General features: G+C 41.5%; 1 protein-coding gene across 3 annotated transcripts in view; it reads left to right on the top strand.

The window, feature by feature from the left end:
- Positions 1-21465, top strand: part of phlpp2 (PH domain and leucine rich repeat protein phosphatase 2) — a 52991-nt gene extending 31526 nt beyond the window's left edge. For all 3 annotated transcript variants that reach the window (XM_049600893.1, XM_049600884.1, XM_049600901.1), the window contains 13 exons: positions 1702-1848; positions 2617-2847; positions 5092-5294; positions 5444-5504; positions 6270-6365; positions 7036-7191; positions 9403-9603; positions 9697-9859; positions 9951-10081; positions 10325-10438; positions 12692-12886; positions 13001-13232; positions 13393-21465. In XM_049600893.1, the coding sequence (XP_049456850.1) occupies positions 1702-1848; positions 2617-2847; positions 5092-5294; positions 5444-5504; positions 6270-6365; positions 7036-7191; positions 9403-9603; positions 9697-9859; positions 9951-10081; positions 10325-10438; positions 12692-12886; positions 13001-13232; positions 13393-14685 (3223 nt within the window). In that variant the 3' untranslated portion in view covers positions 14686-21465. The remainder of the gene's footprint in view (positions 1-1701; positions 1849-2616; positions 2848-5091; positions 5295-5443; positions 5505-6269; positions 6366-7035; positions 7192-9402; positions 9604-9696; positions 9860-9950; positions 10082-10324; positions 10439-12691; positions 12887-13000; positions 13233-13392) is intronic.
- The last annotated feature ends 834 nt before the right edge of the window (positions 21466-22299 follow it).

The raw sequence follows: 22299 nt of genomic DNA on the forward strand, positions 1-22299 counted from the left end.
TTCTTTCTTTTTTTCTTTGAGCACAGGAGAAAGGACTGTAATAATATATACAGTGATCTAAATCTAGTGAACAAGACATGCCTTTAACTTCTCCCTGTGCACCCTGTGCTGCTGTAGCCTTTTGGTTTGTATATTTAGAAAGAGAATGCATGGATAAAAGGAAACGGTCTGTACTTTGACCAGCATTGTGACTCACAGCAGCCACCTCCACTGCTCACAGCACCCTGGGGAACAAGAGGAAGGTGAAGTTAATGTGGAAGATCTGACTGTGCACCCGCATGTCATCACTTTATACATCACAGCCCAATCTCTCGGACACGTGTTGCAAATGTCTACACACAAATCAGAATTGATGCATAAGACGTTTTTCTATTTTAAACAGCCAGCTGAAACATATCCCACGAATGAACAAACACATATTCCAAACTATCCCCATCAAGCGTAGTAGACATATGACTGACTGAGCTAAATCTGGTAACATCATACACTGGTAATACTAATGCTACCAACGGGGTGATTTGAATACTTTTCCAATGTGAACACTGTCCTTCCTTGGATGCCGAGACACTGACTGATTTTTCCAGCTGCCTTTAAAGCCATCTTAATAACATGGTGCAAGCCCAAGGCACAAATAACAGCACAAAACTCCCACAGTGGACTTGTGGGGAATGAATCTGCAGTATCTAATTTCCTCAACGATTGGTGTTCAGCCTCAGCTGTTAGTTAGTTAGTACCATATATCTTCTTTTCATCCACATTCCTTGTCCACTGCATTCTCCTGAGACACGAGAAGTAGCTTTGCAGACAAGACAGTGCACTGAAAATGTGGACCACAGCAGGCAGGCCAGCAAATATACTGCTGCTCATCTGTGTCATTGAATCTTCCAGTGTTTAACAGCTCTTTCTCAACATCACGGTCGTCTTCTGTCAAAGGCAACAACAAACAAAAAGTGTCTTATGTTCCTTGTAGTGTAAACCGCAGCTTTTCATTGCTGTTTGGTTGAAAAAATGCAAGTATTGCCTTTAATCTATGCACCCTTCTCAGGTAGTGGACCCCAGAGTCTTGCACAGGTGCAGTTTTGAAACCCGCTCAGATCACTGCCGACCTATTACCTGTTATCTCCAAGTTAAATGCAGACCTGCCTCAACCTGTTAGAAAAAGTCCCGTGAGCTGTAATTAAACACACTGGTTAAACAGTCACTCACTTTAAACTTTTTACAAGCAGTAAAGCCACTGACAACATAATTTTTACTGTCTCTGATCAGACCAAACTTCCCCCAAATGTATAACTTGGCCCTCGCCGATGCAGCTAGCCTAACCTACATTGCTGTCTGATCAGTGATGTCCTGTTATTTGGCTGGATGTGACTTTAGGGGTCAAAGGTTGTGTCATAGGCGGCCACAATAAAAAACAATTTGGTGGCTGATTAGGCCTTATAACATTAGCTGATTTAGATGTTAAAAATGCAGTCATTTTCATTTCTGATCACTTTTGTTACTCACCCTCTGCACAGTGCAGGACTGGATCAGTTTTAGGTCATAGTAAAGTGATGTCAGACACATCCTGGTACATCCCACTATGTTGGTGTTCACTCACAGTTACAGCACTTCTGTTATCATATATGTGCAAAGTAACTGGGTAGGTGTCAAAATGAGTGTGGTTGGCAATTTTTTCCTCCATGCTGTTTTCTCTTTCTTTAGGTTTTCTCAGCTGAAGAGCCTGAACTTGTCTCACAATCGTCTGGGTGTGTTCCCCGAATGTGTGTGTGAGATCCTCACTCTGACTGAGCTCAACCTCTCCTGTAACAGTCTCCACACCGTCCCTGTGCAGATAGGCAACCTTCAAAGGTGTGACACAGTGACACACATGTACATACACACAGTACATGAATACATTACTTAGGATATGAACAAACAGTGCACACAATTCTATTTGAACCACATGAGCAGCACATGAAAAGTACACCAAGTTTTTCTGTTAGTAGTAAATCCAAAAGACAACCACACTGTGAATTTCTAGATTGTTTTGGTGTGAGTTGCAGTGTTGGAGATATCAACCAGAGAGATGTCTGCTTTTTCTCGAATACAATGGTACTAAATGGTGCTTGGCTTGTGGCGCTCAAAGTGCATAAAGGAGAAAAATTCCACAGACCTTAATGTGAGCATTTTCATGTAGTAACTATTTTCTTTCTACTGCACTACACCCACCAACCCCATAACAGTGCAGAAGGAAACGTCCGTCTACTCATGGAGGAGCTTGTGCACATAATACGGTGAAATCTAAACATTAATGGCGTAGTCCTCAGCTGAGCTGTAACGTAAGCTTCTTCAGAAGTGCTAGGAGAACTAGCCATAGAGACATGCTGTTGTCTGTGTGGTGATATGGTTGGCAGGTATGGTTTGGTGGAATGAAAATAGTTCCTACATGAAACTGCTCACAACAAGGTCTGTGGATTATTTTGAGTAACCGGGTCATGACTTCTGGAAAGAGACATTGCTGTTGAGTTTTTCAATTTTGGGGGGGGGGGTGCTTGAAGTACCACAAGCTGAGTGCCATCTAGTTCTATTATATTCGAGAGAATAAAACGGGACTGTTTTCTCCTCTCTATCTTGTAGCCTGCAGACGCTTTCTTTGGATGGAAACCACCTCAGCTCCCTGCCTGAAGAGCTGGGTGGCCTGTCCCAGCTCAACAGCCTAGGGCTCTCCTTCAACAACTTCTCTCACATCCCTGCTGTGCTGGAGAGGTTGAGTGCAGTGGACAAGCTGGCTATGGCTGGGAACAGAGTGGAAAGTCTGGAGTTGTGTACTCTGGCCAAAATGAGCCACCTGAAAAACATCGACCTCCGGTAAGAGGCCAGCCAGGGAATAAACAGCTCTCTGCCTCTGCACTTCCGCAGTCTCTTCACTCTCTTTTTTCTCTGTTGGATCAATATGGAAATTGTAATGTGAAGGGGACCCCCCAAACACTTTAAGTTATTTAGTTAATATAAGTAACTTTTTTTCCTCCCTCTGGCATTGAAAGAAAAATAAATGACACAAACACTAGTCTGAACCTCAGCCATTCCTCCCTTCCTCACCCCTCCTCTAAGCCTCACCTTTTTTTCATTAAACATTTATTTTTAGACGCCAGGTTTGCTGAATACAAATGATTTTTTTCTGCTTTGCCTTTCCTCACACCTGGGAGCTACCTAGAATTACAGTTGCAGATATTTTTTGGCCTCTTAGCAGCTCCAAAGGAACAGTTGGGGACTAAGTGTCTTGCTCAAGGGGACCTCTATGGTGGGTAATGAGGGAAAGCTCGACCTATTGATTTTTCCTCCCAGTCTGAGGATCAAACCAGCAACCGCTGCTCCACCCACAGCCAGCTAATAATTTAACCTTGGGAGTTAAGTTGCGGTTTGGCAATGGCAGACTATATTTATAAGGGCAAGGTGCATCTGTGGTGGATTAGTGAGCTGGCAGCTCTCATAAAAGAGGAGTTGTTGTTTATTAACAGGATGGATGGGGTCATGGATGGAGGGCCTGGATCTCAGCACAGCGCCTTTCCTGACAGTCATGAACTCAGAATTTCCTTACTCATTATTGTCCAAATCATTTTCATAGGTTGGAAGCTAAACAAGTTTAGACAAATCTGACAGGAAAGTTAATAGAGGTTTCCCCCAGTGAAACAAAGGGCGAGACAATGGAGTGGTTCCAGTTTGTTTTCCAACAAACACAGTATCTTAGAAGTCAGTGTTAGATTTTTAATTAAACCTGGGTGATTGATGTGTCTTAAATGTTTTTAATCTATTTTCTTAAAATTCAAACGAGGCATTTTGAACCAAACAGCTCTGGGAACTACATACCTTCAAGGGCTTTTTTCTGTTTGCATTCACACTGCCAAAAGGAATGCTGAAGTGGCATGTTGTAAGCCGGCCAGAGCTTTGACAAGTCCAAGTCACGTCGTATTTCCACCATCACATATATGCTTAGTAAAGCCTGGACCTCATTGTTTGTCTATTTGTCCATGTTTTCGCCTTGTTTCGAGCTGTTGTTTGTGTTTTGAGTTGTCTGCTGTGTACAAGGCTAAGGGGTTTTTGAAAATGGCAATTGTTACTGTTGGCCCAGTCACTGTACACTTTAGTCACTCATGGTTCCCCTTGAGCTGGGAGAGTACCTACAGTGACAATGGACCAAAAAAAGTCCCTCACAACAGTGTTCCAAGAACTGCGATCATACCTAGTTCTTACGGTGCAGACACAACAAAAAAGGGGGATTCTTAGGACTAGATTGTTAGACCTATGAAAAAGTTCCCCCAGTCCAAAAATTGATTGACCTAAAAGATGGCTAAAAAGTTTGTTAATTTTTCGCATGCCCCCCACAATACAAGACTTAAGGAAATTACCATACTATTGCTTATTTTGGCCAAATGTGAAACAGCACTGACATGTTCCACAGTGGAAAATTTAGAGGACACATGTTTATTACTGTTAATCATTCCTATATTTAACAAATGTTGTGACATTCTCATGACAACGTTTGCTGACGATCTGTCACTGTGGTCTGAAATAGTCACTGCTGGAATATTTTGAAAAAAATTGTTGGCTAATCAGGCAAAAATCCTAAATACCACACTACTATTATTTTATTTTGGGAAAGTACAACACATTTACATGCTTTAAAGTAAAAAGTTTCCTCATACTGTCTGTGCTCGAACACCTGTTCACCCTCTTTCTGAAACTCTCTGTTTTAGCACCTGTCTCTTTAAGCTCCCCTCTAAGAAAAGCCCAGTCTGTTCTCAGTAGTCAGCATCTCTGGGTCTTCCACATTTCTGTGTCTCTGCACCTTAATTTTAGCTGGTAATGACTGTGACGGAGAATAGCAGCACTTTTTATTGTGAAAAATCACCAATATAGGAATTTAAACACATTCGGACATGTTCCAGCAGGAATATAAGAAATGACATTGTAGCAATATATGTATATTTATATATGACAGAAAATAAGGAAAAGCACAATAGGTCCCTTTTAACACTTCATCAAGACTTCCTCCTCTGCTCCAGAAGAGATAACCAGTAATATTTCATCTCTTGTGTTCCCTGTTAACTGCAGTTTGAACGGGCTGCGCTGGGTGAAAAGTGAGAGTCTAGAGGCAGTGAGCCAGGTGACCCAGCTGGACTTACGGGACAATTGCTTGGGCTCACTAGACCTGAGCTCCGTCTGCAACCTGGAGACTCTGCACTGCCAGCGCAACCAGCTGGGGACACTCACGCTCAGCGGTTTCACACTGCGCATGCTTCATGCCAGCAGCAACCGTGAGTAACACAGAGTGCTGATATTATTGCCTCACTGGCTGTTTGTCTGTATGGTCAGGCCCTCCTTACTGTGATACATTCATTATATGGACACATATATGAATGGACCAGATGTTTAGCTGCTGATTGCTGCTTTTATCTGCCCACAGGCCTTACGACAGTCAACATCTATCCAGTCCCTAACCAGCTGACACACATGGACCTATCACAGTGAGTTCTGGCTGGGAATAAGAAGTGGCTGTGGTCTCTTGTGTTCACTGATTTTTTTAACAGAGGCTCTGATGTCTAAAAATAGTATCTTTATCTTAATGCTCATTAATCTAGTTGTGCAGTGCTTAATGGAGGTGTAAATGAAGTAACTGAATTGAATATTCACTACCCAACAAAAGCAAACACTGTGGAATCTATTAAGTTGTATGCATGTATAAGTAAAGATGTACATAGTTTTTAATACTACTATTAAAAACGATTGACTTAGCCAGCATGGATACGTATGTGCCTTTCAGGCTGCATCAGTGAAAGATTTGAGAGTTTAAAAAAAATGTATTTTAAGGTAGTGAACCTCACACACCCTTGACAGTTTTCTTTAAATTTTGCTCTCCTTAATTGTTGTGATGCATGTTCATAACCTGCTGGCTGTAAGCCTGATTATGCACAGTAAACATCACGGTATATCAGGGGTGAATATAAGCTTATGTTTCTGAACACCTGCCAGTTTAAAAAACATCTGTAAAATGTCCTTTTTCCAGTCAACCTCCAGTACTGATTGCGGACACTAGCTGTTTTTATTAAAAAGCAGATAGAGATCATTTGCGTGCTTGAATAACCCTGGGGGATATTATTTCGGCCTCTTGTTTACCACTGTCTCAAAACTGTTTACTCATTTGTACTATTAAAAGCAAAATGCCAACTCCGCTCAGTTTGAGTGTTTGCGTGTGTGTCTTTCCGTGTGTGACTGTGTGTGTGTTGAGACAGGAACCTTTTGGAGTACCTTCCGGACTGGGTGTGTGACTGCAGAAAAATTGAGATGCTGGACGTCACGCACAACCTCCTGTCTGAGCTTCCTTCCAGGTTAGTGACCTTATTCTGTCACTAATCCTGAACCCTTCCTGCTGAAACGTTATGGTTTATTTTGAATTTGAATGTATTCAGCCTCATGTAATAAACATTTGTGTCCAGAATTAGAAGATCAGGTGTCACATTACACACAGTCATGCCTTTTAAATGCTCACTCTGTTGCCAAACTGCTTTACATAATGTTCATCTTAAGCATTTGTTACGGTAGTGGAACCATGGAAAGAACAAGGCACCAATAACAGCTGGTATTCGTCTCTTTGAAAAAGTCAATATCTGTGTCTTTTTGTTGCAACTGTAAAATATTGCCTTCCTATAGTGCTTGGCTCAGAGTCACCATCACTCACTGCCAGCCCTCAACACTCTACACAGGCATTTGCATTTGAATGAGACGTCAGAAAAGCTTTTGCAAATGAGATAATATTCTTCCATCCACTGTACCCACTCATGACTTCTGTGATGTTTCAGGAGAGAATAAAAAGCCGCTGTGCTGGTCTGTTCAGGCAGCCAAGCTGAAAAGGTCATTGGTGGATTAGTTAGCATGGGTTGCCCCAGTCAGTAGTCTGCACAGGGAGACGATGTGCTTTGGTTTGTTGCCTTTTTGTTGGTCTGTTCTTTTTTCCTTGTCCTAATCTGGCTCTCTAATGTCTCTTCTGGCCTCCGACAGACTGCTCAACAGCTTGAGTTTGAGAAAGCTGCTGGCGGGGAACAATCATTTGCAGAGAGTGCCTGACCTACTTGACCACATCCCTCTGGAAGCCCTAGACCTCCAGCACAACAAGCTAGCCGAGCTCCCTGAGAGTCTGTTTTACAAGGCCTTAAAGTGAGTCTCTTCTCTACAGATCTTCCTGTTTCCTTTGTCATTCTGTCCTCAAGACTGTTTATGCTTTCACTTGTGTCCTTTAGCAGCCGGTTTTCCTGCTTTGAACCCTGCAGTGTGGTTGCAGTACAGTTTTCAGCTCATATTTTCTTTTCTTGACTCTATGTAGGGATTGTGGTAAAGATCAGTAGAGCATTCCAAAACGTAACTGGATCTTAATTTGCTCTCCTGTTTCCTGTGTGGTAAATCACTTAACACCCATTAGCAGTTCAAATGGCCTAATGTACTTTACTGTCTCAAAGGCTGAGACGTAATGGCAGTGACTGCTTGATGCATGATGGGTTTCCTGATATGTTGTCTAAAAGCTGCACAGCTTACAAAGGAAAAAAGTTACAGTCAGGACTCACAGAAACAATATATGACTACAGAAACTAAGTTGATAATTAACACTATTCACATTCACAGACACGCACAATTCCAGTAAGCCACGAAGCCAGTGAGGTGTCAACCTTCTTGTAATGTTTGTGGCTTACAGAGAGGTATTATTGCACTTTAATCACTTTGGACTCTGTTTTAAAACAACAACGTGACAAGGTTCACTCCCTCGTGTGTCACAAGGACAGGTTTTATTACTGTTCAGTATGTGATACGCACAGACAATGACTTAACAACATCAATTACATAAGAATCAGTGGAGCTCAAATTACTGTCCCTCCTCTCAGTGCAGGTTCAACAGCATATAAATCAATGCTCTACTTGCAGGGATGAATTAACAGTTTTGTTCAGAGGTATTGTCTTCGGTTCAATAAGAATAAGGGTGGAAATGAGAGGGGGAAAAATAATCAACCTTAAACCCACAATTCAACAACCTACATTTATTCTTGCATTTACATCATAACATGTCCTGTATTCTGTACATAATAGCTGGCCTGCACTTTAACACTTGCACATCACATTGTTATAGTGCTACCAATATGGTACATTGCTGCAGCTGTTGTTGAAATGATGTAATGTTAATCATGCTGCTACATACTACTGAATCTCATCTTAATTGGAAATACCCTTTGCTTACTGATATGTAAATTAGAGGTTGTAGTTTGTAAGCTCTCCAGTAAATATTTAAATGAACCCCCACTGCCTGCTCTTAAGAAATGTCCTGAAGTACTTAAGACAAAATTAAAGCACAAAGACAAGATAATGAAATATTTATGTGCATACTTACTTATATGTAACTAACTTTCACATTTAAATTAATGTCTATTAAATTCAAGCCCTTTCCAAACAACCTTACACAATGCCGATCAAACTTATTGCCACCAGGGAAAGCTCTCTGTGTGTTGCAGTATGCCGAAGTCGTGTTGTCGGGTGTCTGTGGTGACTTTCCTGCGCTGCCGCAGGGGAAATGATGAGTTTTATGTCAACCAGCCAGAGCTAAATGGGGCAGGAAGAGGGGAGAGACCGTAGTGATGGAGCAGCAGCTAGTAGCATGGCGGAAAATCCTATGAAGCATCCAAGAAAGGTTTCTAGAGTGGATGCTTACTCTGTGTTCAGAGTGAGGATAAAAGTCAAAATAAGACTTGAAGAGAGCACACCTGGGGGCAGGGAGATAAAGCGAGCTCACCTGCAGGCATACGTCATAAGCGAGCATGACAGTGTTTGTGTAATTACTCTTCACTGCTCGGGGGGGACAAAACTTGATTACTCCAGCTTTCAGTCAAATTGTATTTGCATTTTTTCTTCATGATTCACTTTGTTACAGTAATAGTGACATTGTGATCAAATGTCATGTCGTCAGTACAGATAGCAAAACCATGGAAAAGACAGAAATAGATGGACTTTCAATTTCTGACCTAAAATGTTTGCTGTTTGTATACATTCTATAGTGGAAAGGGCATGGGGAGGGAAAGGCCTCCTAAATTGTATAGAAAAAGTTACATTTGATAACATTATTTGTTTTATTTGGTACTATTTTGTACAAAATATGTAATATTTTCCCAAACCCTGGAGGAGTCTACGAAACTCTTAAGTATTTTGGACATAAATGTCAGCCGTAACAACAAAACTTTCTGCTCAGAAAATTAGCTTCAGCTTCTTAAAATCCACTGTAAATGGGGCAGGATTGGGTGTCATTGGATGCAATAATTGGCAGGGTGGATATCTGCATACACTTTTTTAAACTAATGTATCTGTTTTTTAACTTGTCTTCCCTCACAGCCTAAAATACTTAAATGTGTCAGCCAATGCATTGGAAAGTATTCCTCCCAGCAGCCCATCAGAGGAGAGCCTCAGCACGCTGCAGGAGCTCTACCTGACGGGGAACATCCTGAATGAGAACTGCGGTGCTCTGTTGGTTGGACACCAGAACCTGCGGGTCCTTCACATCGCCTACAACCAGTTGCTCTCCTTCCCTGCCAGGTGTGTTACATTTGCCTTCCTGTCCATCAGTGTTCATTATAATTTGTAGTCGATTTGATTAGCTCACTGGAATTTTTTTGTTTGTGTCTCTAGTAAGCTGAGTAAGCTGGAGCTGCTGGAGGAGCTAAATCTAAGTGGCAACAAACTAAAGACGATCCCCTCCACTGTGTCCAGCTGTAAGAGACTGCACACCCTCATTGCACACTCCAACCACATTACTGTCTTCCCAGAGATCCTCAACCTGCCCGAGATCAAGGTCAGACTTGTTCTGGTTTTATTTGCCTGACCAGTGTGTGTGTGTGATTATGCTCAGCCTGTGTCAGCTCATGTGTTTTGTACATTTGTAGCTTGTGGATCTGAGCTGTAATGAGTTGACTGAGATCCAGCTGCCCGACTCGCTGCCTGCCACTTTGCAAGAGTTGGACCTGACAGGCAACAGCAGCTTGATCCTGGAACACAAAACTCTCAACCTCTTCAGGTGAGTCATTAAACCCAGAGCAGTCAAAAATAATTACAGGTAACTCACTGAAATTTGTCAAGCATGAAATATAAGCGCCAACACCTTGGCTTTAGATTATGTAGTTACTGGATACTGGAGGGATATGGCATCATTCTTATGTGTGAAACCTATACGAATATAACATAGCTGTGTGAGGAACTGAGGCATATATGTATACCTCCTTCTGCAATTCCTTCTACTGTATTTCTCCTCTTTTTTTAGTCACATCACCACCCTGAAATTAGACCAGAAAGCCACCACGACAGCAGGAGACTCACAGAGTGCCTCCACTCCATGGAAACACGGTTACTCTGAAATGAGCGGCCAAAGGAACAAGTGAGTGCTGCTTTGTGTTTCTGTATGTTTTCTATGTTCATTTGTGAAAATAAATAGCTTAATTTTTTATCAGCTGCAAACTGTATCTATCTGAATCGCCAAACTCGTAAATCAAATGACTACACAAGTACTCGCTGACTACGTTTACATGCACACAATGTTCCTGTGCTCTTATCTTATCTTATAAGACAATATTCCGACTAAGCTGTTAACAGGGCTAATGACAATAAATATTCCACTCATAGCCAGTTTACATGCAGCCACGCATACTTCGATTAATATTCCCTAACATTTATCATGTCAAAATATGGAAAAGTGTCAAGTGCCATTTTTCTTTGTTGCATCAAAATAGGATTTTTTCAGTTTTCCACTGGTAGCAAACGTGTTCAACCATGCAAACATAGCCTCCCTCTTTCATTCCCTCAGCCACTTTGAAAAGATTGTTGTTGCAATATTGGCACATATCCAAAAACTTGTTGATATCGAAGTGTTTTGTGATGTTTAAAAGTAGGTGTGTTTCTCCTGCCGATCAGAAATGTGGACATTTCTTCTGGGCATGCATCTCTCTCAGCTTTGCAAAGTGTTGGCTTGTTGGTTTGTGTAAAATGCATCCAGGACAACAAACAGAGCTGACCGTAAACAGGCAGGACGCCGTGAGCCGCAAACTTCAGTACAAACCCCAGTTGAGACACATATTCCACATTTGCTTTATACATGCCCAAATAACGCTCCTAAAGCCTGAATAGTACCAGCATATCCACATCTTAATCAGAAAATTTAACATTCTGAAAAAGGCCTCATTCAGATATCCAAACAGAAATGCTATTTACATGATTAGTATCAAATTTGGAATATTGTCATATTTGGAATTATAGTGGAATATTAGTGAGCATCTAAAGTATTCACTGTGTAAAAAATCTGTGGTAACACTTTACTTGAAGGTATCCACATAAGGGTGACATGACACTGTCATGAACTTGTCATAAACATTATGTACATGTCATAAACGTTTATGACTGCTGTCATTAAGTGTCATTGTTGACAAGTTGACATTAATCAAAGTGACATTACCAGAAGATGTCTTTGTCATGACAAGTTGACATTAAATTTGTTTGGGATGTCCTTATTATGACAACTTGACATTAATCAGGATGACATTACCAGAAGATGTCTTTGTCATAACAATTCTAATCATTATGTCATCTTGTCATAAACACAAAAAGAGGTGCATTTCTTGTTAATGTCAAGTTGTTATGACAAAGACATCTTCTGGTAATGTCATCGAGGACCACAATGGAAATAAGCCTTTGGGCTTTATTGTGTATTTTAATCCTCGACGATTTTTAATTAATGTATGTGAAACTCATCTGCAGTTACTCATGTCTGTTTTTTAATTGTTGTCAAATAAATCTACCTACCTACCTACCTACCTATCCTGGTTAATGTCAAGTTGTCATTATAAGGACATCCCAAACAAATTTAAAGTCAACTTGTCATGACAAAGACATCTTCTGGTAATGTCACTTTAATTAATGTCAAGTTGTCATAATCAAAACAACCCAAACAATGTCAACTTGTCATTACAAAAACCAAATGAAACTTAATGACAGCAGTCTTAAACATTTATGACATGTACATAATGTTTATGACAGGTTCATGACCATGTCGTGTCATAGTTATGACAGTGTCATGTCACCCTTATGTAGATATCTTCAAGTAAAGTTTTACCAGATCTGTTTTACAAATGAAGATAGTTCAGTCTCTTCCCCCAGTCTTTCTAGTCTGAATAAAGTGGCCAGCTTTATTTTGGGTCCTCTGCTGTCAAGCACAGAATCACTCTTCAAATGTTGCTTTGGTGCATTGGATATACTGTACATCTGTGTGTTTGGGTGTTGCTGCACAAGCACAGAGCAGGTGTCTACCACTGAGTCAATATCTGAATCACTGGCAGGCGCCTAGCACTGGCACCAGGGCAGTCAATGCACCTTTTTAAGAGTAGCTGGCGCAGTAGAGCCTAACAGTTTTATTGGATTTAATATCTGTAACTATGTTAAGTGCATCAGTGTTGAGAGCCTCGGCAAGCCTGGCTGCTCCTCCAGGGTCATGGCCGCCACAGGGGCCCACACAGCTGTGTCTTTTATCATATGTCACCCCCTGATCTGGAGCTGCTGTGTCGCATGCTTAAGTATGTATGAGGTTTACCTCTGTGTGGGAGTCTTCTGTTTGTTAATGTGGATCTGTTGTTTGGGGCAGGTTGTGTGTGTCTGTGCTGGCTGTAGACCGATTTGGAGACGGTGTGGAAGCATGTTATGGCATCTTTGACGGAGACCGCAACGAGGAAGTGCCTCGACTGCTGCAGTGCACCATGGGAGATGTGCTGTGCGAGGAACTGCAGCACTCCAGTACTGACAATGTGTACATGTGCAACACTTTCATCACCTCACACAGGTTAGACAGATGTGTTTTTAAGTCTTTATTAATACCTTTTTTTTGTACTTGCAAATAAACAGATAATTGACTTAAAGAGTTTTCAGCAGCTCTGTTTGTTTTTGTATTGGACAGGAAACTAGGAATGGCTGGCCAGAAACTGGGTGCTTCTGCCTTGCTGTGTTATATTCACCATGAGCCTTCAGATCCAGGAGGCTACTTCAGCCTCACTGTGGCCAATGTGGGTACCTGCCAGGCAGTGTTGTGCCGGGATGGGAGACCTGTACCTCTCTCCAAGGTTTACAGCTTGGAGAACTGCACTGAGGAGATGGAGAGGGTTAAACTCAGTAAAGCCATCATTACCGAGGTAACACACAGCATCTATGTATGTTTGATGCCTGTTTTTACACTTGAGCCATGATGTAGAACTTTTGATCTAGTGTTAATGTGCATCTTCATATTCAGAGGTGCATATTTTATGAGGCTATACTCTCATCTACAGTTCTAATGGCACTTCTGTTTTATAGGATAACAAAGTGAGTGGAGTGACATGCTGCTCTCGCCTGCTGGGTTGCTCTTATCTGTCTCCCTGGGTGCTTCCAAAGCCCTGGGTACACACTGAGCCTCTCTGTTCCCAGGATGAGTTCTTGATCCTGGGGAATCGAGCGCTGTTTGAACGGGTCTCCTACCAGGAGGCCGTGTGCACTGTACAGGCTGTGCGGGATCCTCGCGCTGCTGCCAAGAAGCTGTGTTCACTCGCTCAGAGTTATGGCTGCAAGGACAACATCGAGGCTGCAGTGGTATCCCTGCATATTGGTGAGGACAGCTGCACCTGTGAGCCACCTGTCTCCATCACTGAACCACGGGGTCCCCCTCCCACCCCTGTGCCTGTGCCTGTAACCGTGACCCCAGGTCCTAGTGACCCAGCCACTCTTTCATCCAGCAGTGGGGTTGTCTCTGAGTTCAACAGTGAGACATCAGCCTCAGAGGTGGGCAGCGAGGCGGGGTCCACCGCTTCAGACGAGCACCCGTCCTCTGGCCCCGCAGCCCGTCCAGAGAGACGCTGTAGCCTACACCCTGCTACAACACTGTGTGGGATCATGGTGCCAGGCTCAGTTGTGGCAGGAACCCACCCAGGCCTATTTCAGCGGCAGCCCTCCTCTGCTACGTTCTCAAGTAACCACTCTGACAACGGCTTGGACAGTGATGATGAAGCTCCGCTTGAGGGTGTAATCTCCAATGGCAGCAAGTTAGAAGTGGAGGTAGACATTCACTGCTGTGCTTTCCAACTACGGTCAGGGGCCCCTGAGAGCCCCAAAGACTTGGACCTTGAAAAGCGAGGCTCTGACTATCCCAATGGCAAAATGCGCAGACAGAACAGCGTGGTGGTTTCTGCTACGAACGGCTGCCTACTGGCTGTATGTGGGAGAGAGATTACAGACCTCAAAAAGTCTCCTTCCACATCGAGCCTGTTTGGGAAGAAGCTGTCCAATGGCTCGGTTGTAGCCCCTGAGGACAGTCATAATCTCATTGAGGTGGCCCTGGAGGCTCCTAAGAAGAAATCTGGCTACTTCACTGCCCCAGCACAGCAGGACCCTGAGGACCAGCTCATTGTGCCTCCTAGTCTGGAGCAGGAAGTCAGGGAGCAGCTAAGAGGCCAGAGCCCTCTAGTCTCAGCCCCCCCCTTGCCATCCATACCCCCTTCCTTAAAAGACCCCGTGTGGGATCATCCACACCCCCCTGCATTTGCCTCCAACCTGGTCCCAGGTCCAGGCCCGACCCCCATCCTTCAGCAGGAAGTCTACGATACTGCCCTCTAGAGATGGGGGACACAGCACAGCGCCATGTGACTGGAATTCTGTGAATGTGCCATTCCAGGGAAGAAGAGGAGATTTTTCTCATACATGGGGGATATTCTAATTCAAGTTGCCATTCAGATATTATGTGAGGACAAGACAAACCTGTGGGACCTTGATAGTCACTAAGTGATGCTACGCCATTAATGAGAGGTAAAAAAGGGTTTCTGTGCACGGTCTGAGTATCAACAAAATGCAGGCAACCAAGATCCCAATTCATAACAAGACGTTGTGAAAAGGACTGCCTATCACAGACCAAAAAAGCCTGACTTGAGATGGGATATCTCATGTGTTAAAACATGTCAGCAACATTTCCCTTTACTTGGAAAACAAGCAATCTAGAGGGTGTGTACGGGAGATTGTTTTCAGTGAGGTCGAATATCCTCTCCAGGGGCTCCGTGGTCTCTCAGGTCCTGGAGAGAAGCCCTGTGACTGAAAGTTGAAAAAGTGCCTACTGCAGACGAGCTCCCCCACATCCAGGCTGTGTTTGGGGTTGTGAGCTTGTTAGTTAAATTCGGAGGAGGGACAGTGTCTCCAAGAGACCAGCACTGGCACAGCTTCTGCTCTCCTCCTCTTTCTGTGGCTTACAAAGGAAATCAGACAGTATAAATGCTTGTAAGGCACATAGGACTAGAAGATGTGAAGACAAAATAACTGCATTTACATCACAGGGAATGCTGTGGTCGGGTTTTATTTTTAGCGTTCCCACACAATATGTATAGAATCTTCTATATAGGATAAATTAATTCTATACAGTATAGTACACACTCAAAAACTAGCAGCCAGCTGATGTGGTGTGCTTGAGCTGCTGACACCGAGGTTGAAAACTATTGCTATTTAGAGCAATGCATTTTGAATAGCTGTCCAAAATAATATCATAGTCATTCAACTGTACAGAGCGGATGTGTTGTAGAGTTAAAAAATCCTTATAACTATAATCTGTGACAGTGCATGATCAAATGATCTCCTTAAAAACTACATAGGAAATAAAAGTTTAATTTAAATTTAGTCAGTTTATGGTCACTGACCCCAGGATGTTTGGACATCATTCTTCATTTGAACAAACCACTCAAGGCACAAAAGCGAATCAGAAATTATACAGTGTACTGTCGAGAGATGAAGGATAGATACAGTATTTGTATGTACTGTATGTTATGATACATGTCCACTGGTACTAAGATTGTACATTTTAGTATATCCAAACTTTGGAGGCTGCTACCCTTTTAAATATGTAAACATCCATCCATGTCCCTGCAGATCCAGTTATTGACATCTCTTACATCTTAGCCAATCTTTTTTTCAGCTTCGCTCTCCAATACACTGCCCACACATCCAGATGACTTGCAGGGTGTGGTATTTTGGCCAATTATAAACAGAACCAAAACCCTACTTTCTTGTACAATCTGGTCTGTGCACATGAGATGTCACAAAGTTTAACCCACAGTTCTACAAGTACACAGAGAGATTTGGGATATAGAAACAAATTAAGCCTTGCTATATTTCTCTTTTTCACTCCCACATATCACATACATACCATTTCCTGAACGGGCAATGCTTCTGTAGAGTTCAGATTCCAGAGTTCATGGAAAAAATGGTTGTCAGTGCAGCAGGAGCAGTGTAAGGTGCTGCAACATGAACTGGTTCAGTCTCTTAATATAAGTAAGTAATGCTTTTTTTCTTATTGAAGGAGGACTTAATTCCCCAAATGACCATGTCTTTGTCAGTTACTCACCCTGTGTTGTGCTGAATTTGTGAAGAAAATGTTTTTTTCTTGCATGCCTCTGGTAAACGAAGAATCCAAAAATGGAGACTGCTTTTAACAACAGCAAAACTATATGAAAACATCTGTTTACAAACTGTCACACAATTCATGCAGTATATTCCAAGTCTTTGAACAATCGTATGTTCAGTATGTCCCAAACAGACAGCCCTTTCAGATGGGGAACTGAACTGAAAGTTAACCTTATCCATGCTCTCTTCAAAGCCGGATTCCATTGACAAAAACAGTCATTTTACCTCACTGAACATGGGAGTTGCTTGTCTACCACTCCCTCTTTGACATTTTGAAAGGTTAGTTTGGACACATCCACAACTCCACCTCCCTCCAAAGGCCTACTTCCCTCTCCACCATTACGTCGTACGACGCTAAGGTTAGATAGTACTGATGACTGGCAACAAACAACAAACAGTAGGCTAACCGTTAGCAACTGAATGCTGTGTTGTCATATATAATGTTACAGTCTATGTTACATTAGAGTGTTACATTACAGTCAGAGGCCTCCACGTGGGCAAGACAGACAGGATGCGTCGGGAAGACAGACAGGATGCTCAGCCAATTGGTCGGAGTTTTCTTAGAACCATATGAGAATGACGCAATTATGAGTTTTTATCTCTGGTGGAATTCACTTACATTTTAGTGTGCCATCAGCTTATTAATAGCATTCTAAACAAAGAAAAGTGTAAAATTTCCAGAAAGGTAAGTATTACTTTAAAGGCAAAAAGTCCAAAAAAATAATCTTAACAAAAGAAATTGCTGTTTTTGTTGGTGGAGTCTGGCTTTAAAGATAGCATATATAAGTTTCACTTCCAGTTAAGATCCCCATCAGAAAGGGCTGCCTGTTTGGGGGGCACTGAGCATATGACTGGATAAATGACACTTGGATTATACTGCATGAGTCATGTGAGTTTATAAACAGATGTTCTGATATAGTTTGGCTGTTGTTAAAGGTGGACCCCTGTGATGTCATTTCATCATCAATTTTCTCCATTTTTGGATTCTTCGCTCACCAGAGCAATGCGAGAAAAACAAAGTTTTCTTCACAAATTCAGCATGACATGGGGTGAGTAATTGATATACACATGGTCACTTGGGGGGTGACGTATTCCTTTAAGTCATACAGTGCTTCAGCAGTTGATATCATCAACTTTCAATCATTTCTTAAATTATCTTTAGGTTCCAGTCATATTTATCTCAGCTGAAAGTGATTTGGTAAAAACTACATTATTATTTGAATTATCAGGTAAATGTTATGGAGCCCTGGAAACCTCAGTTTGCCCCTTCCTGAACCTCCCCACCTTGTGCCAAAAGAGAAAGCAGCTCTGCCGGGGCTGCTGTGGTTGTAAGAAGGCCAAAGCCGGGTAATTGCTCATGTCAGTGATTACTACATTAGTTGTATATATTTGGTTGCCACTCCAATTTGGTAGTGGTGCGGTTCTGGCATTCCACAGCTGTTGCATAGCTGGACCTTTCAGTGTTCCCTTTTAGCCTTAAAGTAAACACTACTCAGTATTTTTTTAAAGGAGAGGCCCTTTGTTTCATCCCACTCATGCTCTGCTTGTGACTGAGGTCTTGTGCTTCGGGGGTTGTTGTTTATTGAAGCAGCCCCTCTGTCCTTTCTTTGCTGTCCTTCAGTGATGAAGCCTTAATTGATGTGTGAGCCTGAATCTTTTCTTTGCAAGTTTTTGTCTCACACGGTTAAAAGCACTTTGTACATATAATAGAAAATAGTGATATTCAGAATTATGTATATTTGAGTTTAATATATGAGATATTGTTCAACATAGCGTGCTGGGATTATTGTGGCTTCCCTCAGTCCAACATATCACCTCTTGTCTACGAATACATAGCCAACAAAAATGATGATGAAGTGACATAATGGCAATTCATTCACAACATACATTCACTTTTTGGTGTGTTTTTAATATGACAAACATTTCTTGTTTTACTGTTTGCTTTCAAATACGTCTTAATTTTACAGAATAATATTTAAAGGTCCAGTGTGTGGGACTCGGGGGGATATACTGGCAGAAATGGAATATAATATAATATGTTTTCTTTAGTTTATAATCACCTGAAAATTTAGAATTGTGTTTTCTTTACCTTGGAATGAGCCATTGATATCTACATAGAGAGCAGGTTTTCATCCACATACATGGCCATGTTGCACCACCATGTTTCTACAGTAGCCCAGAACAGACAGACCAAACATTATTTTAGATAGAGCCAACCGCATTTTCACATATTCATGTCAGCTACATAGTAAAAATAATGGACATAGGTAGAGACATCACACATTAGTTTGTCGACTGCCATTTTTAAGCCTCAGGTTCGGCATTTCGGCTGTAGCCATCTTTGTTTTTTGGAGCCAGATGTGACCATATTTGGACAAGAGGTTTGAGCTGTGGAAGAGTGATAGATGGATCTTACTGGGAAGCTGAGGACACTATCTGCAGACAGCCTGTCATTCAAGTGGCCCCAACCTTAGAAATGGGTGTTAAAATGTAAACGGGTGAGTTGTATAAAAAAAAAAAAAAGTGGCTGTTTGTTGAACTGCACTTTTGGCACTTTTTTAGCAGCCTCTCTGCAATGAGTACGTCAGAAAAACACTGACTTTTTAGTGTGAAACTGCTTTATAAATTGTTTGTACGGCTTTAAATCACCAGGTGCATTTATTTTGGAGAGGAAGAGCCCTCTGTGGATAATTCAGCCCTAGTAAAAAAAAAAAAAAAACCTGAACAATGAACACTGAAGGAATTCTAACCAAGAGAAATTACAGCTGGTTGTAATCTGCAGCCTTCACCACTGAATCCCCCTAAGTCTTACACACTGTTCCTTTAAAATTCAACATCAGCACCACAAACAGCATAATATATGTTAACCACTACTCCTTAGCTACTCTAACACTATCTGCCAACATCACTCTTACTTGATATAAATATGAATTATTGGGCCCCCTGCTGGCAGAAGATGAGGAATTACAGTTATTGTTGTTTGTTATTCATGGCCAGTGTTGATATTTGGTTAAAACATTGTGCTAAGTGATTACTAAATATACAGGCAGACCTGAAAATGGATTTTAAAATCCCTCTACAATAATTACGTGTTTTGAAAACAATAGACTAAGATGATAATTACTATAATCCACAGCAACGAGACAATATTATCCTTATTATGCTTATTTAGAATTCAGAGACTGATTCACACTAAAGTTTTGGATTTTACTTTTTCTAAAATGAACAATAGTGAACAATATTTTATAATGATGAGGCTAAGAGTTTGTTTCCAGTCACTTTATTGATCCGACTGTGCAGTATCTGAGATGCCAAACGCCTGGGACTCACGCCTGTTGTATGGACTGAACATGGATGGGCGCTACAGGTGTAACCTGCCACAGGAGGAGCTAGAAAAGCTATAAGACAGATTATGATTGTGATTAATATTACACATATGAAACGAGCTGGAGGACTGAACTGTTGAGCACGTTCGGAGAGGATGGAGGTTTAAAACAAAATGGTGGGAATTCGCTCATACAAATATGCAAAGTGTCAACTGTATATATATTAAATCATGTGTATCAGATCATCCATCACCTAAATCTACAAGAATCCTATTTCTCAATGTGTCTGAAAATGAATTATGACTGATGTGTGTATGTGTGATGTGTGTAAATTGGGATTGTGTGTGTAAGTTGCATTTCTCTGATTATTTTTTTGAGTGCGTCCCTTCCTTTGGCTCATTCACAGCGTAGTTTTGTTTGGACTGCATTGCACTGCTACATTTAGTGCTCTTCAAAACCACCTCGGTCAGTTTTTTCATACAGTCGTACAGTCTGTCTCCTGATTAACCCGTATACTCACTGTCCTGTCCGATATACATTTTCAACATGAAGTATAACAATGATCCATCAGTAGACTAATCAGTGTGCGTGTACATATGCCAACTGTATGCATAGCTACAGGACGAGGGAGCACAGGGTACAGTGCATTGGTGTACGATATTCCCTTTAATTCTTTAGTGGAGGGGGCCAGTCGTGAAACGCTCATAATCCCCTTCGTGCACCATAATAGAGGGTGTGTGTATTTGAGTAGGCTACAGTGTCTGTTTTCTTTAACTGCTGATTCATTTCTTAACTGTAAGGGATCATTTCCTCTCTGCACAACTTAACAAGCTCCCTGTACAACTACGTTGCAAAATGTCTGTGTTTGCGTGTAAAATGAAGTTAAGTGCACACGTTCAATAAGTGTATGCATGCCCGTGTGAACAATGGACTGACTGTAATTCTGCGTGGGTATGGTGAATGAAACTGATCCAAGATGCTCCAGTTGTTTAACATGTGACCAAAGTAGCCATTGTTTAATCTCACGGTTCCTTTCTGTACATTATTTTCTAGAAATGCTTGAATATTTTTTTTCTCGATGCCAAGAAGCCGATGTTTATTTTTGTACTTCATTGTTTCATGCAAATTTATATTTCCCTCTCCGCTACAGAATTTAAAGTGATTGGGATTCTACAGAAAAACTGTCACTCACCACGGTACTTTATTTGAAGGTACTAATTAAAGCTGTATTTAATGTTGAAAGCATGCCCTAAATATAAATCATCAGAAAAGCATAGAGAACATACAAAATGTGATTTATTTGTACAAAGTGGAGCATATCTAATATTTTGAGGTTTTTATTCTAGCATGCAGATTAATGCTAAAATTGAGTTTTATGTTGAATAATTAAAAGATGTATTATTTAGGAACAGGACTAACAATGAGCACTTTTGCTGTGTATCAGACAGAATTGTACTCCCCTTGAACTTTGAGAGTGGAAGACGGTCGTTATTTTTATTTGAAATGCTGCTATCATTAGTTTTGAGCAGACGAGCTGTTTTTAAATTAACTTTAAGCCAAGTAGCAATAAAACTTTTTACTGTGAATTTTTTTGTCCAGTGTCCATTTTGCTCATCGTTTTTATGATTTCATGCCAATAAATATCATCAAAATGACTCTTTTTGGTTAATATAAGATATGATGTCTACAGTTTGTTTTTGCCATAATGTAATAGGAGTTTATTGATATATTTCCCTTAGTTTCCACAGACCAGAGATGCTTGGAGGAGGCAAGATAGGGGGCATTTCTAGGATTTTGTAACACCCAGACCTCGGCCTGGACCTCTGTCGGGGGGTTCAGGGCTTTCTCCCATGGCACTTTTTGTTTGTTTTTGTATAACTGTACGCTCTATTATTATTTTTTGCCTTTATTTGATGGGACAGATTAAGCATGAAGGGGGGAATAATAGAGGGGATGACCTAACCACTGAGCTACTGGGCACCCCAGTCACCTTCTTAACTTTTTAAAAAATCCCACAGTGAATCATTTTTACTGCCAGTAAAAACTGCCATAGACCTTTTCTCCTACTCAGATAGCCTTAATCAGAGCTAATCAACTACTTTGTTCAGGGGGCCACATTATCAGACAGCACAGGGCCAAGGGGACGGACAATACTGTAGTTTCACTCAACACAACATGCCACCACATTGTCAAAGCTTATTCCATAGTCATCAGCAAGCTTGCAACAACAGCGACATGCAGAGGAGGGCTTTCCTCATCAATAATGCATGTGGTGATTGGCTCTTACTGAAAACACAGGAGTGCTCAACTGGTTTATTGTGGCAAAATGTACGTCATTCATGTGATTTTTTTTTCTTCAGGTTTAAAATTTTTTTTATTTGTAACAGAACTGACTCCCAAAAATGTATCTGTAACAGAACAGGATTTGCCCACAGGCTGCCAGTTGAATAGGGCTGGTGTA

This window comes from Epinephelus fuscoguttatus, linkage group LG2, assembly GCF_011397635.1.
Source record: "Epinephelus fuscoguttatus linkage group LG2, E.fuscoguttatus.final_Chr_v1".
NCBI lineage: Eukaryota > Metazoa > Chordata > Actinopteri > Perciformes > Serranidae > Epinephelus > Epinephelus fuscoguttatus.